At 38.7% G+C, this 18,202-nt stretch overlaps 1 protein-coding gene and 1 long non-coding RNA gene across 3 annotated transcripts in view; one reads left to right on the top strand and one right to left on the bottom strand.

The window, feature by feature from the left end:
- Positions 1-6,814, top strand: part of EDEM3 (ER degradation enhancing alpha-mannosidase like protein 3) — a 56,373-nt gene extending 49,559 nt beyond the window's left edge. For both annotated transcript variants that reach the window (XM_084866581.1, XM_084866580.1), the window contains exon 20: positions 4,280-6,814. In XM_084866581.1, coding sequence (XP_084722707.1) covers positions 4,280-4,641 — 362 coding nt within the window. In that variant the 3' untranslated portion in view covers positions 4,642-6,814. The remainder of the gene's footprint in view (positions 1-4,279) is intronic.
- LOC311613124 lies at positions 5,832-8,572 on the bottom strand. Its single transcript, XR_014793401.1, has 2 exons — positions 8,467-8,572; positions 5,832-8,264 (listed from the first exon to the last, which is right to left on the bottom strand). It is a non-coding gene; the product is annotated as an uncharacterized lncRNA (long non-coding RNA).
- Between the last annotated feature and the right edge of the window lie 9,630 nt (positions 8,573-18,202).

Genomic DNA, 18,202 nt, shown 5'->3' with positions numbered 1-18,202 from the left:
CCGGAACCATTCCTGTTAGTGGAATTGGTAGGTACCTACCCTCTTCGTCCATCCATGACATTTTTCTCATGCGTTTTTAAATTTACAAAGTCACTTCCCTCTTTCTAGAAATGCCTCTTAATCCCTAAAAGCCCCTGGTCTTTTTTCTCTTTGAGAACATTTAGCCATGCTAAATACCCATTTTGAATGGCATCTTCTTTATGAAATTTTCTTATTCTCATTGTAAAATTGGAGGGCATCTTTTTAATATAGCTCTATGTTGACATTTATATCACATTGTGCTGCTTCGCCTACTGCTCATCTCTGTAATCCTTGCTTTCAGTAAAGAGTCACTAGCTGGTTGTGAAGATGAGTGAACAACTGTAGGACATCAAGTCTTTGAGTCTCTCCCCAAAGTTCCCTTGTCCTTTCATTATTAAAACTTAGTAATTGAGGCAGGGGCCTCCATTGGTTGAACTATTATCCCATATACCACAAGGTATCCAGTTTTATCTCCCATCAGGGTAGGGATGAGAGACAACAGATTGGTGTTTCTCACATTGATGTTTCTCTTGCTCTCTTTTCTTCTATCTCTAAAAAAATTAATAACATATCCTTGGGTGAGGATTAAAAACATTTAATCATTCTTTTTTTGCTCCTGTTTCTGATATACCATTCCTAAACTCACATATAAATGGGAAAATTCTGTTAAATATTAAGACTTTCTATCCAGGAACTTAGTCTTACTTGTAAATTTATTCATGTCTTCTTTTATATTTTCATTAAGATTTTATAGTGGTAAGCAATATGGGTCATGTATCTTTCATAATAAATTCAGTTCTATATTTTGTAGCTTTTATTTTTTCATTTTTAAAAATATATATTTTATTGATTTTGTACAGAGAGGAAGGGAGAGAGATAGAGAGTTAGAAACATCGATGAGAGAGAGTCATCGATCAGCTGCCTCTTGCACACCCCCCACTGGGGATATGCCCGCAACCAAGGTACATGCCCTTGACTGGAATCGAACCCGGGACCCTTCAGTCCCCAAGCCGATGCTCTATCCATTGAGCCAAACCGGTCTCGGCTGTAGCTTTTATTTTTATTATGAAAAGTGTACTTAACTTTTATTTCTAACGACTATTGCTACTATAGAAGGATTATCGGTATATATGTTTTATTTTTACCTTATCAAATTGTGTTAATAGTATAAGTATACAACACAATCTAAAAACAGTTTGACGTTTCCTTTTCCTATATTTGCAATGACTATTCTGCTATCCTGTTGTGTTAACTAGATTTCTAAGATAATGTTGTATAGTAGGTAACCTAGGTTAATTGTTTTGTCTTACCTAAGTAAAGACAAGGCACTTCCCCTGTCCCTTTCCTTCTTCACTATTGCCAACTGGAAACAAACCTGAAGGTTTATTATTGTTCTCCCTAGCATCATGAGTCTCAGCAGCCCTGCTTCCTCTTCCTTGGGCACCCCAATTGTCTCAGTTAAAATGCATCCTTTTCCCAGCTTAGAAGAGAAAGAATGCTTGGGCCCTCCTCCTTTCTCCCCCGACCTCCCCCCTTTCCTTGCCACCACCAGCATATACACCCTGAGAATATAAACTTCCCTAGTCAGGTAATCCTACCTAATCAATTGGTGTATATGTGCCGCCCACCTATACCTGCCTGCATGCCTGTATTTCCTTCAGTTTTCTTGGTTTTAGAATTGGCCCATCTTTCCTCCCTTCTTTGACTAATTCCACTCATTTTATAAATCTCAGCTCAAATGTCACTTTAAAAATAAAATTACCTTTCAAGTGTCACTTTTTGAAGGAAACATTCAAATCTCCTTTCCCCCTTTTTTTTTTTTTTTAGAAATTCAATCTGTATTGTTGAAAGTATTACATATGTCCCCCCTCTTTCTCCATTGACCCCCTCTAGCCTGTCCCCACCATGTACCACCCCAGGCCATCAGACCCTGTTGTCTATGTCCATGGGTTATGCATATATGCATACAAGTTTTTTTTATTTCTTTACACCCACCCTTCTCCACTTTTCCTCTGAGGTTCTAAAGTCTGTTCTATGCTTCTCTATCTCCAAATCTATTTTGTTCATTAGATTACACATATGAGTGAGATCATGTGATACTTGTCTTTCTCAGACTGGCTTATTTTGCTTAGCATAATACTCTACAGGTCCCTTGATGCTGCCTCAAAGGGTAAGAGAGCCTTCTTTTTTACAGATGCATTGTATTTCATGTTGTAAATGTACCATAGCGCCTTTTTATGCACTTATCTATTGATGGGCACTTGGGCTGTGTCCAGATCTTAACTATTGTACGTTGTGCTGCTTTGAACATAGGGGTGCATACATTCTGATTTGGTGTTTCGGGTTTCTTAGGATATATTCCTAGAAGTGGAATCACTGAGTTAAATGGCAGTTCCATATTTAATTTTTTGAGGAAACTCCATACTGGTTTCCATAATGGCTGCACCATTCTGCATTCCAACCAGCAGTGTGCTAGGGTTCCCTTTTCTCCACATCCTTTCCAAAACATGCCATTTGTTGATGATAGCCATTCTGACAGATGTGAGGGGTGATACTTCATTATCATTTTAATTTGCATCTCTCTGATGATCAGTGACTGAGCATTTTTTCAGCTGTCTCTTATCTGTATGCCTGTTTGGAGAGGTGGCTATTGAGGTCCTTCGCCCATTTTTTAATTGGATTGTTTATCTTCCTGTTGTATGAGTTCCTTCTATATTTTAGAAATTAACCCTTTAGCAGCTGTATCATTGCCAAATCTGTTCTTCTGTTCAGAAGTTTATTTTTATGTAGTTTTATTTGTTTATTTTCTTAGTTTCCTTTGCCCTAGGTCCACAGTGGTTTGCTGCTCTGTTGACTAATGAGTTTGCCGACCACTGACCTAGACTCTCGATTCCAATAATTACAGGCTGTTGTTTCTTGTGATTAAGCCCCTATCCCAGTTGGCAAACTCATTAGTCAACAGAGTGCCAAACCACGGCTCGAGAGCCGCATGTGGCTCAGGAGCCGCAGTTTGCCGACCACTGCCTAGGAGATGTATCTGTAAACCTATTGCTACAAGAAATACCAGATATTGCTGCCTATGGTTTCTTCTAGAATTTTTATGGTTTCAAGACTCACATTTAAGTCTTTTATCCATTTTGAGTTTATTCTTGTGTATGATGGTAATTGGTGGTCAGGTTTTTTTGTTTGTTTGGGGTTTTTTTGCATGTATCTGTACAATTTTCCCAGCACCATTTATTGAGGAGACTGTCTTGACTCCATTGTATGTTCTTGCCTCCTTTGTCAAGTATTAATTGAGTGTAATGGCTTGGGCCAGGGCTGTCTGTTCTATGCCACTGATCTATATGCCTGTTCTCATGCCAGTACCATGTTGTTTTGATTATAGTGGCACTAAGAACACGTGTCAGAGTTCTCCATTTATTTTGTGATTCTTTGGAAATGTCATTTTTCCCCAGCTGATAAGATCCATAGGAGCATATCTGGTGTTTGTTTTTGCCTGTCTTACCCTTAGCACCTTGCACAGTGAGCTATTTGCTGACCTACCACAGAGACGGGGTGGTGCAGCCCTTGGGCGTGGATGCTATTTAGACACTTTCTTGTCAGAACCCTAAGTAAAATGCCTCTGGTGGTTTCATCATGTATTCATTATAAGAGGGTTTAACTTACTAGTCAGCCTTCCAGTGGATTTTAGGATGATTTTAGTTTATATTCTTAGACCAACAAAAATGAAACAGATAAAATATTTTCATAAAGTTAACAAAAATGAGTTATTTAACCAATCACATTAATGCCTTTAAATCATCCAAAATTTTGTATTATCTGCATTTTCATGGCTTACTGAGTGGGAATTTCACTTTTCAAAGTGAAATTTTATCTTAAGTTACATATATATAGTATCAATGACATGTGCTGTTTAAAATTCTATTAATGTTCTCATGTGTAAGCTTCCTAGACTTTAGATATTTAATAAATTTGAGGTATAATGCAAATATACACACTTTAATAGTATTATTATCTAGTGTATATCTTGGCATTTACTCATATCCCTTGAAGGCAGTCTTATTTGGAAATATGTTTATTTCCTTGTCCCATTTTGCAAGATTAATGTACAGAAAAATGTGATCGCATTATTATAAGGCTATAATACTACTGTTTATTGTTATGCATTAATATTTTTAAAAAAACTATTTCTTCATTTGATTTGTGATAACCTTTTTTAGGGGAAAAGTTTCACGGAACTCGTTTCTTTCATACACAGATCCTGAAACGGAAAATGAGCCTCAGAGTGCTGATCAGACCACGTCAGGCCCTCAGGAGGTGGATGGAGAGTCTCTGGAGGACAGCTCTCTGAACTCACACTCAGAATCATCATCTCCAGCAACTACAGACAATGCTTCTCCTTCCCAGCAGGATTCTGAGCCCATAAAAAGCAAAGGGTATGTACGCTTTGATGATGAATGTACATATTTCGATGAAGATGAAGAAGAACAATCAGAAACTGAGGAAGATTCTAAGCAAGATTCTAAGCCCCTACATCCCATAGTAGCAGACTGGAAAGAAGATATGAAAGCAATTAGAGAGCTGAAGAAGGAAATGATGAAGAAGAAGGGTGAACTATGACTCACTGAGAATCCAGTGGTAGGTATTTAACAAGAGTAGGTAAACTGTGGTTCATGGACACCCTCACACTAAGCAAGCTCTCCAGAGGGAGGCTTTAGTATGGTGACGAGCAACCGCGTTCTGACTGGGATAGCTGGTTGTCATAGGAGCCTGGAGCTTGCTATGTTAGAACTGACCTTGTTTCAAGCTGTCCCCTGAGAAATGGAAACTCACAGTCCCCTCGATGGCAGCACCGCACCACCCTGGCCAGGAGATGACTACCGTACGCGCCTCGGACCCAGGTTTCTGCAGGCTCTGGACAAACCAATCCGGTTAGTAGTGGGGTGTGGAGTAGGAATTTGTATTGCTTCCTAATTAAAGGAAGCTTGACATTCTAGGTTTGGGGGTTAGAGTGTCTTCTGGGAAACACCAAGCGTACTGTGGGCATTCTGGTTGTGCTGCCTTCACAGAAACACTCAAAGCGGTTATGAAGCAAATGTGTTCAGAGTCTTGCTCACACTTGCTTCATGGTGTAGCAGATGATCAAAATGACTTGATTTCCCCTCTTAACAATGTCCTTTTCATTTAAACCAAAGGTGAAGCCAGTGTGCTTTCTCAGTGAGTTCTCTGCATAAGGACTAAACAGTGGGACCAGGTAAAAAGGTCATCTACATTGTGGAAATTGGTTACATAATGCTTTTGAAAGATGGAGCCAGGGAGAAACTAGACTGTTGCAATATGAGCTTGCCATTGGGCCTTCACAGGGAAAGCTGTGACTACTTTGAAGTGGAACATAGTGCTAGGTCCTTATAGGGTAAATGATAAACCTTTTCCCGTTCATTTCTCTTAGAGGTGAGCCCTCTAGTCATCAGCCTTACTCCATCCCAGGTTTAGTATGCATTTTGAGCCACAAGGCCCAGGTGACTGATAGCTTAATACATTTTGTCCCATTTCTCTGTCTTAGGAAGCCATGGTCATGCTGTGGTAACTATAGTTTCTAAAGTTGTACCTAAGAAGCCTGTCACATTTTCTGTTGAATCATGGTTTTTAAATTTGCTTTTTCTTTAAAACAAATATTCCTTCTGATACAGACTTGAAAATTAGTGAATGGTGACCTGTGTAGAAAACTTACACAGTACCGACTAACATGCAGCCATATAGCTTAATAACTTTTTTTTTTTTTTTTTGGTGGCAGTCTGGTGCTGGCCACATTTAATTTTTTTGTTGATAGCTGTAGACAGTCCTGTAGTTGAAATCATGGCTTTATTTATTTTTTAAAATTTACCTGAATGTGTTCTAAAGGCATAGTTTTTGTGAATCTTAATTTTCTTTCTCTACCATGACATTACATATAACCTCCTAAGACAGTTTTGAGGTACTGACGAACTGAAACTGTGTATGAAGCTGTTAAAAACAGCAGTGCTGTGTTGTACTTGTGTATATACATGTACAGTGTGTCTTAGATCCAGGTAGGTGTATTCTTTTATAAGAGGAAAAATCGCTGCTTTCAGAAACTCCAGCTAAACTTAATTGGGTCAGTAACCATAAATCTAATAGAAAATTCACTTGGGGAGTATGTAGATTAGTATATAAGATCTTTATTGACCCTTAATTTGTCACTAAAATTGATATTTTTAGTCACTGCATGTGAAATTTGGCGTAAGAAGATAGAACTATATACATACAGTCCACAAAGGGATAGACATAGTGCTTTGTTCACCTTAATTGCAAAGCTGCCAAAATAGCTAAAGCTTAATTACTTGCCTTGATTTATAGGACTGGGGCTTGGCGAAAGGGAGCAGATGTTCCTCTAAGACTGATTCTAGAAGTCTTATATTTTGTGATTTGCTCAGAGCCATTGTTGTTTAAATCTCACTTTCTAAGTTATTGAAACATTTTTTTTCTCCCCAGCAAATATTTTTGTGGCATACAAGGAAAAGCCAGCTTACTGCCACTCTACCTTCCTTTGGCCATTAGGGGGAGTAGTTGTCATTCTTTGAGGTCTAGAAGCAAATTGCTTACTTGTTTAGAAAAGTGAATCCATAAGACAGGAAAGAAAATTTAAAAAATTAAATGGGGGAAAGTCAAGTATAACTCCAACATTGCAGTTGCCTCTACATTTCTTAATTGACATACTGCCATGAAGTTGTTTTTCAGTTCATGAAAAAATTCCAACAGCATTAGAATTTTTTTTTTTTTTTTAAATACCTTCTATAGAGACTTTATTTACTTCTTAAGGATTTGGGGGATTCTAAGAAACCCTGAATTTTAGAAACATCTGGTCTACCTCAGTTAAATGTTGACTGCATAGAAATAGAGCTGAAGTGATCACCACAGCCATAAAATTGTTTGACTAAGTAGGAGTTATACAATGTTTACAAACCTGGAATCAAGTAAGGCTTTTATCTGAAAGTTATTAGAGCAAGTATTTAATTCAGGTATTTAAGTTTAAGTTGTTTACCAACTAAAAATAGCTGTAGTTTTTTTCTGCTTATCAGAGTCGATTGAAATGATATACCCTTAATTTGCAATACTTTATTTTGCCATAAAGTTTTAGTTGTGAAAGAATTGTAATTTACTAGTTTGGCGTGGGATAGGTTTTCTTTTTAACATTAATAGACTTCCAACAAGAACATAGTTATTATTGCAGAACAAATAGTTTTTGACATACTTTTTACTTCACAGTATTAAAGAGTAAAATGAAAAATTGTGCACACTCTGATATTCTAATTACTCCCTTAAGAATTTGTCTTAAATTACTGTCACACAGCCCTTTTCATAGTAAAACCAGCATTTGTTCTCTCACCAAACCCCATGCCAAATTCACCATAAAGAAAGCTCAGCATAAGTAATTTAAATAGTGCTTATAATCGTTTAGGTGGGGGCATTTAGTGAATATTCCAACCGGTCGTTTTCTGCACAAGGCTTTAGTCAGAACTAGAAAAAAAACATTCTATGAATGAAATATTGTATGTTCAGATTTTATAAGAGACATTTTTAAAAGCCCAATTTACAGCCGTATATTTTCTTATGATGTAATTTATGAAAAAGATAAGATGTCTGTACTAACAGGTGCTGTAACACTACTGTTGTTGGATTTTATTGTTTGGTGATAAATGTATACACTATTTCTAAGGGAAACTATGTACTGTGATGTAAAAGTCTGGGCAAAATGTATATAATCCTGTATATAAATGTGTATCTGATTATAATTACTGATTGTAAAGATTTAATAAAACATGTAAATATTCTGGTCTAGTTTTAATTTGAACACCTTTAAAATGTTTTTATTACTTTTCAAGTCATCTTTCCTTTAATTTCTATTTTACCCCACTGGAATAAATTTAGGGGCAGCTTAGGGTAAAGAAACACAAACGTACCTTCAACAGCTCCACCAGTGCCAAGGACCCTCCGAGTAGAGTTAGCGATTCACAGTGTCAATATGGGCAACGTGTTCCCTCACATTAAATCAGTTATCCTGTCAATGTTGTCATCAAAAGTAGCACTCACCTCAGTTCCAGCGACGTTTTCTGTTAGCAGCCACTTTCAGGTCCTGTGACACTGTGCTTTTCATCTGAACTACTTCAGGGCTTCTGAGTTCAGATATCTTGTAAGACGTAGTAGAATTTATTGATTGGTCATTGCTTTCTTTAAAGATTCGCAAACTAAGACTTAAGTTCTAAGCGTCTTACTCTGAGCCCTGCCTTTGGTGCCTGGGCATTGGGAGCCCGTGCTCCTCCCAGTGTGCTGTGCTCTCCCCTCCTGTGCCAGGCCTCACCCCTCCCACCTTCACTTGTTTCAGCTCACCTTTCTGTGCTCAGCCACTGCCCTGCCAGGGGGACTGACATTTAGAAACGGTAGCATCCATTCTTAGGTTCTCGGGACATTCTTTCCGGTCCGTGTGCCTCCATTCCTATAGGACAAAGCACCAATATCTCAGGAAACAGCTATAGGATCCATAGTACCGCTTGAAAGATTTCACAGGTGAAGTTGCTTCTCTGAATAAAGCAAACTTAAAAGGTCTAAGAGAAGTAATTTAATGGTTAATTGAGAAGGACATGTCAGCACCTGGCTGCTAGTAAGGCTTATATTTCTAAAAGCCTTCTATCAGCCTGGAGGGCTATAATTCTTACCCACTCTCTTCCACAGAGCAAATGGGAGGCCGCCAACAGACCCTTGGGATCGTCTTAACACATTACGGACGGATCGTGAGCATTCTCGTGTTTTCTGTTCTAAGACTTGTGGCCAATCACGAGAATACGCTAAAAAGATTCTAGCTTCTAAGAATATGTGATAACTTCAAAATGCAATGGATGTTTAATTTTAAAGCATGCCTTTACCATTTATGTAAAACATTTTTTGTACTCGTTTAGTAGAAACTTACCTGGCCACTAGGTAAAGCTAGCAATAAAACTAAGGTACTGGTCCGTAATGTGTTAAGTCACAGGATGTACTCGCCATCTCAGATGACAGGAAAAACATTTAAGTTTAAAAGTTCTACGGATCTGTTTTTGTTCATCCAGAGACTGTCAAACCTCAGAGGGAAGGTAGGGGAGGATGGGGGTAAGGGGTAGAGATCAACCAAAGGACTTGTATGCATGCATATAAGCCTAACCAATGGACACAGACTCCAGGGGGTGAGTGCCTGAGTGTGGGTAAGGGGTAGGGGAACAATGGGGGGATAAGGACACATGTAAAACTTATAAAGAAAAAAAAGTTCTGCAATATGTTAGAGAACATCTCTACCCAATGCTTTTAATGCAATAGGATGGGATTTCTTAAAACAAAAACAATGAAACCCTCCCTTACATGGTCAAGAAGAGAATTAGTCCCTAAAAAGACGAATCCAAGGTAGAGGAAATTAATACTAAAGGAACTGGCTGCTACTCTCCCCACCAACATCACCACCACCACCACCTGGTGCTGGAGTTTTGCAGCAACATGAGCACATCTTACATAGGAATCCCCACCTTTAACTTTTCTGAACCTCCAAGAAAAGCCATTGATTGACCTTAGGTCCAAGAGGCAACTGACAATCACTGCAGGATAGCTTGTCTTATACTCCCTTTCCTCATTCTCCCATCCTGCTGCTTCCCTTGGCAGAGTAAACCAAGTTCTGGAGTCAGTCCCAGCTGCTACCTTTAGAAGGGCTAATCTGCTTATTCAGCCACTTATGCCTTACCGAGGCATTAAGCAAACCTCGGCTCGAGAGCCACATGCGGCTCTTTGGGCCTTTGAGTGTGGCTCTTCCACAAAATACCAGGTACAATGCAACTGAAATTTCGTGGCCCATGCGCAGAAGTCGGTTTTTGGCCTGGGTATTTTGAAGAAGTGGCATTAGAACACTCAGGTGGCTCCAGAGCCTCAGTTTGCCAATCATTGCATTAAGCTAATTGACTTCCAGCCCCAATTGCCTTATTGTATCATTATTTAAAAAATTGTAAAGCCCTGTGATCTTAGTCTCTAATCATTACTTCCTATTCTCCCAACTTGTCCAGTTGGATAATTCTTCAGGACCTCCGTCCAATCCATCACCCTTCGCTTCCCAATCTACTCACCATTAACCTCTCCTTCCTGTTGAATTTAACTTGGTAAAACTTTAAATCTTATACATCCCAACTACTCACTGATTGTGTTAGAACTGGATGAAATCACTGCTAGCTGGCTTCACTTTAAACCATGACCACATATCTCAAATGAGATTTAATACTTCTCCAAATTTCAACCACTTTTCTCTAGCTATTTATTTTCCCACTCAGAATTTTCATACCACCTTTCTTTTCAAACATCCCATACTCCTTACCTATCCCTCATCTGGAGATCTCACCCCATAGTTCACTGAAAACAAACAAACAAACAAACAACAACAAAACCCAGCAGATGAGAAAGACCTTAACTACCAACCCATCTGCCTGCTGAATCCATATGACTTAAGGGAATAGAAGCAGTAATCAAAAAACTCCCAGCAAACAAAATCCCTGGTCCATGTGACTTCACAAGGGTGTTGTACCAAACCTTCAAAGAACAGCTAACATCTACCCTCCTCAAACTATTCCAAAAAATCCAAAAGGAACACTCTCCCAAGCTTTTTTTTTCAAAGCCAACATTATCCTAAGTCCAAAACCAGATAAAAACACTACAAAGAATTAAAATTGCAGTATTCCTGATGAACACAGGTGCTAAAATCTTCAACAAAATATTAGCAAATCGGATCTGGCAATATATTAAAAAGATCATACACCATGACCAAGTGGGATTTTTTCCAGGGATGCAAGGCTGGTACAATATTCACAAATCAATAAATGTGATCCATCACATAAACAATAGATAAAAATCACCTAGTCATATAAATAGATCAGAAAAAGCATTTGACAAAATCCAGCCCTCACTGGTTTGGCTCAGTGGATAGAGTATTGGCCTGCTGACTGAAGGGTCAGAGTCCCAGGTTCGATTCCAGACAAGGGCATGTACCTTGGTTGCAGGCACATCCCTAGTAGGGGGTGTGCAGGAGGCAGCTGATTGATGTTTCTAACTATTCCTCTCCCTTCCTCTCTGTAAAAAAAAAAATCAATAAAATATATATTTTTAAAAAAACATCAAAATCTAGCATTTTTTTTAAATAGAAACTCTCAGTAAAGTGAGAATAGAGGGATCATACTTTAATATCATAAAGGCCATATGTGACAAACCTATAGCCAACATAATACTCAACGATCAAAAACCAGAAGTGTTTCCCTTAAGAACAGGAACAAGAGAAGTATGTTTGCTTTCACCACTCTTATTCAACATAATACTGGAAGTCCTAGCCACAGCAATTAGACAAGAAGAAGAGATAAAAGGCACCCAAACTGGAAAGGAGGAAGTGAAACCATCACTATTCACAGATGGCATGATATTGTACATAGAAAAACCCTAAAAACTCCACCAAAAGAATACTAGACGTAATAAATGAATTTGGCAAGGTAGCAGGGTACAATATCAACATCCAGAAATCAAGGGCACTTTTATATACCAATAATGAACTTTAAGAAAGAGAAACTAAAAAAGCATTGCAACAACAACAAAAAATAAAATACCTAGGAATAAACTTAACTAAGAAAGTAAAATACCTGTACTTGGAAAACTATAGGACATTAAAAAATGAAAGAGGAAGAAACAAATGGAAGCATATACCATGTCATTGGATTGTTAGAATTAATATCATTAAAATGTCTATACTACCCAAAGCAATATATAGATTCAATGCAACCACCACTAAAATGGCATACTTCACAGTGCTAGAACAAATACTCCAAAAATGTATATGGAACCATAAAAGACCCCGAAAAGCTGCAGCAATCTTAAGAAAAAAAGAATAAAGTAGGAGGGAGGGACCACGATACTGGATATCAAACTATACTACAAAGCCATTATAACCAAAACAGCCATGTACTGGCACAAGAATAAGCATATAAATCAATGGAACAGAGCACAAATCCCAGAAATGGACCCACACCATTATAGTCAGTTAATATTTGACAAAGGAGGCAAGAACATAAAATGAAATAAAGACAGTCTCTTCAACAAATGGTGCTGGGGAAAATGGACAGACACATAGGCAATAAAATCTCAGATATCTCTCGTAGCAATATGTTGTGCAAAGGAAAATAAGGAGAAAATAAATGGAACTACATCAAACTAAAAAGCTTTGCACAGAAGAAGAAACCATTAACAAAATGAAAAAGGAACCCACTCTATGGGAGATCATATTTGCCAATTATACACCTAATAGGGTTTAATTAATATCCAAAATATAGAAAAACCCTAAAGACTCCACCAAAAGAATAAGTACTCATATAACTCAACAAAAGACAAATAATCCTATTAAAAAATGGGCAGAAGACCTGAATAGACATTTCTCCAAAGAAGGCATACAAATGGACAAGAGACATGAAAAATGCTCAAAGTCACTAATCATTAGAAATGCAAATTAAAACCACAGTGAACTATGACCTCACACCTGTGTTAAGTCACAGGATGTACTCACTATCCCAGGGTGTACCTCATACCTGTCAGAATGGCTATCATAAAAAAATCAACAAACAAGTCCTGAGGAGGATGTGGAGAAAAGGGAACCCTAGTTCACTGCTGATGGAATGCAAATTGGTGCAGCCACTATGGAAAACAATATGGAGTTCCCTCAAAAAATTAAAAATGAAATTTTAATTTGACCCAGTAACCCCACTTCTGGAATATATCTTAAAAACCCCAAAACACCAGTCGGAAAGATCATATGCACCCCTATGTTCATAGCAGCATTACTTACAATAGCTAAGATTTGGAAACAGCCCAAGTGCCCATCAGTAGATGAATAAAAAAAGCTGTGGGACATTTGTACTTTGGAATACTATGCAGCTGTAAAAAAAAAAAAAAAAAAAAAAAGGGATCTTTTGCCCTTTAGGACAGGACCTGGAGAATATTATGCTAACTGAAATAAACAAAACTGAGAAAGATAAATATCACACTATTTCACTTATTTGTGGAATTTAATGAACAGAATGAACTGACCACAAAATCATGGAACAGACTGATATCCTATCTAATAAAAGAGTAATATGCAAATTAACCATCTCTCCGCCACATCCACAAGCCATGCCTACAAGCCACACCCACCAGGCAATCGGAGCGAATATGCGTATTAACCCCAACCGAGATGGCTGCGGCCACACAGAGCAGGAGGGAGGCTTGGGTTTCCTGGGCGATGGAGGAAGCCAAGCTTTCTGCCTGCTCTTGCTGGCCTAGGCCTCCATTCCAGGGTACAAAGTTTCAATTATAGAAGGTAAATTCCAACAGAAATGGCGGCAGTCACTGAGCTGGAAGAGCAGAAAACTACTGTTGCCCCAGGTGATGGAAGAAACCAAGCTTCTGCAGCCCTGGCTGGCTCAGGCCTTCACTCCAGGCTACAAAGTTTCAATTGTAGAAGGTAAATAAATTCCAGATACCAGGGCCTCTGCTTGGGTTGCTGAGGGTGTGGCTGGCCTGCAAACCACTACAGGCCCCTTGCCCAGGCCACCCCACGTCCCAAGGGAACCCCCATCCTGATCCGGGACATCCTTCAGGTCAAACCAGCTGGGTCCCAGCCATGTATCAGACCTCTATCCTATCTAATGGGAAAGAGTAATATGCAGATTGACCATCACTCCAACACACAAGATGGCTGCCCCCATGTGGACACAAGATGACCAGCAGGGGAGAGCAGTTGGAAGGGATCAGGCTATAAGAGAGGGCAGTTGGGGGTGATCAACCCTGCAGGGGTGGGCAGTTAGGGGTGATCAGGCCGGCAGAGGAGGGAAGTTGGGAGCAAATAGGCTGGCAGGGGAGCAGTTAGACATCAATCAAGCTGGCAGGGGAGTGATTAGGGGGTGATCAGGCTGACAGACAGAAGTAGTTAGGAGCAATCAGGAAGGCAGGCAGTCAAGCAGTTGGGAGCCAGCAGTCCTAGATTGTGAGAGGGATGACCGACTGCTGAGATCGGGCCTAAATCGGTAGTCAGACATCCCTCTAGGGGTCCCAGATTGGAGAGGGTGCAGGCTGGGCTGAGGGGACGCCCCCCTCACCCCCCAGCTTTCATGCACCAGGCCTCAAGGGAATGAAAAAGATAAACCATAGAACTTATATACTATAGGCATTGCCCTTGGACACGGCAATAGGGTAGTGAAGACCTGGGCAGAGGGAGGGTAGGGGATGGGGAGAGGGGGATGTAAGAGGGCAGGGGATGGGAGATATCTGAAATACTACCAATAATAAAAAATATATTTTAAAAAGAAAAAAATGTATAGTTGGATATTTTAGTACCTAACTCAAAAATAATTGTTAAAACAAACAAAATCCCAGAGAATCAGCAAATGTCTAAAAGGCCAGCACACCAGCCACCACCTTTACCTCGCTAGCATTTCCAGAGCTCTCTGCTGGACAGCACACGTTCTCTCCAACAGCACATGGAACATTTTTCAAGACAGACCATATGCTAAGCCATAAAACACATTTCCATAAGTGTAAAAGGATTGAAATTATTCCAGGTATGCTCTCTGAACATAAGATGATGGAACTAAATGGAAACAAAAAACACAGCACACCACCATGTATGCTACACAGGCTTCAGTGTTTGGAGAGGGGTTTATAGCCCTAAATGGACACACAAAACATTAAGAACATTTCACATAAACAACTTCAGTGTGTACCTTACAAAACTGGAAAAGGGAGAGCAAGCAAGCAAGCAAAAGTGAAGCAATAACAAAGATCAAAGCATAAAAGAAATAATAGAAAAACATAAAGAAAAGCAATATAACCAAAGGCTGCTAGTTTAAAAAAAAATCTACAAAATTGACAAACCGTTAGCTACATTGACCAGTAGAAAAATAAAAGAATGTGCAAGATTACCAAAATCAGAAATAAAAGAGGAGATATCCCTTTTGGCCTTACAGAAATTAAAATGATTATTAGAATACGATGAATAACTTTATGGAAACAATCTAGATAACTTATATAAAATGAATAAAATACCAAAACTGACTCGATAAGAGGTATAAAATCTGAATACACCAACCAAGAAGGAATAAATAAAATGAATTAGTAAAAAAAAAAAAAAAAAAATTCTCAATCTGGGCTTAGGTCCAGTCAGCTTCCCTGGTAAATTCTATCAAATATTTTTAAAATATACACTGAGTGGCCAGTGGCCATTATGATGATCTCTGAACACATAATAATCTGGCCACTCAGTGTATGTGTATCTTAAATGGTTACCAAAAGCATTCTAGACTTATGCTGGTGATCAACCACCTATTTGCCCTGAGCTTTCTATCAGCCAGTGCAAAGGGGAAAACTGATCAGGTGCACGATTTATAGTATCTTTGATATCAAATAAATGAGGTACTCAAGAGAAGTACAATGAGTGGCCAGATTATTATGCGTTCAGAGATCATAATAATCTGGCCACTCAGTGTATAATACCAAACCTTCACAAACTTTTTCAGAAAGAACAGTCAGGACGACTCCCCTTCTGTTCTATTAGTCTACCACTAAGACACCAAGACCATTCAAAGAGAACAAGAAAACTACAGAACAATCGCTCCTGTGAACATGGACACGTAAATCCTCTATTAGACACCAGCATACTGCATCCAGCAACATATAAAATTATTATTCTCAAATGAAAAACACATTGAGATGCGCACTTCACATCAACTAATGTGATATAATTAAAGAAAAAGACACAGTAACAAACACTGGGGAAGGTGTGGAGAAATTGGAACCCTCATATATACATACTGGTGGGAATTTAAATGGTGCAGCTGCTTGGAAAGCAGTCGGACAGTTTCCATAACAATTAAATATGGCTTCTCTATAAACCAACAATTTTCATTTTAGGTATATATGTATATAAAATACATATCTACACGCAAAACTTGTGCACAAATGCTCACAGCAGCTTTACTTATAAACAGCCAAAAAGGAGAAACAACCATAATAGCCATCAACTGATGAATTTCATACAATGGAATACTATTCAGCCATAAAAAAGAATGATGCCAGGACACATGGTACAACTGGATGAATCCCAAAAACATAATGCTAAAGAAGCCAATCACAAAAATCATATAAGCACATTATGTGATTTTATTTATCTGAAATGTCCTGAACAGGCACATCTACAGACAGAAAGTAGAATCATGTGGTGGGAGGATGAGGAGAGAAGGAATGAAATGAACGTTCTCAAATGAGATTGTGGTGATGTTTGCACAGCTCTGTGACCATATTAAAATCACTGAATTGCACACGTTAAGTGGATGAGTTGTAAGTGAATGCTATATGAATTATATCTCAATAAAACCTTTAAAAATTATTTAAAGACACACTGACACTCTTTTCCTTTCAGAGAAGTTGGGCAATAAAATATTCACCAAATTCTATGTTACAAGTTCTTTTCCTTATATTTTTATCTGTTTGTGTTTATTTTTGTTTTATTTCTATTGATGGAAGTACAAATTGGTGCAATATTTCTAGAAATCAATTCATCGGTACACATCAAAACCTTAAAATGATTTCTTTTTTTAAAATATATGTTTTATTGATTTTTTTTACAGAGAGGAAGAGAGAGAGAGTTAGAAACATCAATGAGAGAGAATCATCAATCAGCTGCTGGGGATGTGCCTGCAACCAAGGTACATGCCTTTGACCAGAATCAAACCTTTCAGTCCACAGGCTGATGCTCTATCCACTGAGCCAAACCGGTTTCAGCTGATTTCTTTTTTTAAAAAAACTTAACTATCTACTACTAGGAATCTAAGGAAATAATTAGGGGGTAGACATAAATTTCCATTCAAATATTGTGAATAAGAGGAAAAACTTGGACAGAATCTACATGTCTATGGGGCTAATGGTTAAGAAAAATATGGCCCAATAAAAAAAATAATAATGTGTATGCATTAAAATGATGTTTATAAAAAGTTTTTTTTTTAAAAAAAATATCTAAGAGCATGCAGTTAATTCAGATCAATTAAGCAAAGACTGACTAGCCCACCATTGCCATTCACTGAACCAAACCCTGGGATGTGTGATGTTCAACACAGTTACAGATCTTGTTTTCCTGGATTTTATAGTCAAATCAAGCAGGCAGACATTGATTTTTAAAAAAAAATCACATTTATCCTGAACGACCTAGGATTTGTAATGCCTGAGAACTGTCAAAGGAATGATGGCCCAGCTTTTTTTTTTTTTTTTTTTAAATATATTTTTTATTGATTTTATACAGAGAGGAAGAGAGAGGGATAGAGAGTTAGAAACATCGATGAGAGAGAATCATCGATCAGCTGCGCACACCCCCTACTGGGGATGTGCCCGCAACCAAGGTACTACATGCCCCTGACCGGAATCGAACCCGGGACCCTTCAGTCCCCAAGCCAACGCTCTATCCACTGAGCCAAACCGATCTTGGCTGATGGCCCAGCTTTGAAGACAGGGTGTGAAGCTAATCCTAAAAACATGTTCATTATTGCTGGAGGTAGACACTGAAGAGAAGGCAGCTCGAGGAGCAGCCTCCAAATTTGAGCGCCAAAAGATTTCTGTGATCATCACTTCGCTGATTCTCCTCATTGGATAAAAAAGAAATCAGAAGCCAAGGTGGGAAGCGAGGAGACCAAGGCCACATATTTCCAGGATTGAGTATGCCTTTAGGGAGGATGAAGGCCCTGGTGCCTCCGTTTTAGTCACAGTCACACACACACACACACACACACACACACACACACACACACACGCCCTTTACAGCCTCAGTACATCCATTCCTTTGCAAATTAGCATTCAGCCACTGGTGTAATTGCTAATTTCAGAGCTGCCCCTGAGGTGCTTTTACAGAACTCCAGGGCTCCACTGAACACAGTTGAAAAACTACCGACTTAGATAATTTATTGTTCCTTAATTTAAACTTTTTGCACAGTTGAGCAAAAATGTCTTTTAATTCCCAGAAAAGTGGCTAGTCCCCTAGGCAGCATTTATTCTCACCCTTTCCCTATGAGTAACCCCACGAATGGAAGAATACATTCAA

Source organism: Pipistrellus hanaki, assembly GCF_964339955.1.
Source record: "Pipistrellus hanaki genome assembly, chromosome: 18".
Taxonomy (NCBI): Eukaryota; Metazoa; Chordata; class Mammalia; order Chiroptera; family Vespertilionidae; genus Pipistrellus; species Pipistrellus hanaki.
The sequence above is the reverse complement of the archived record's forward strand: the minus strand, read 5'-3'. Positions and strand labels throughout refer to the sequence as shown.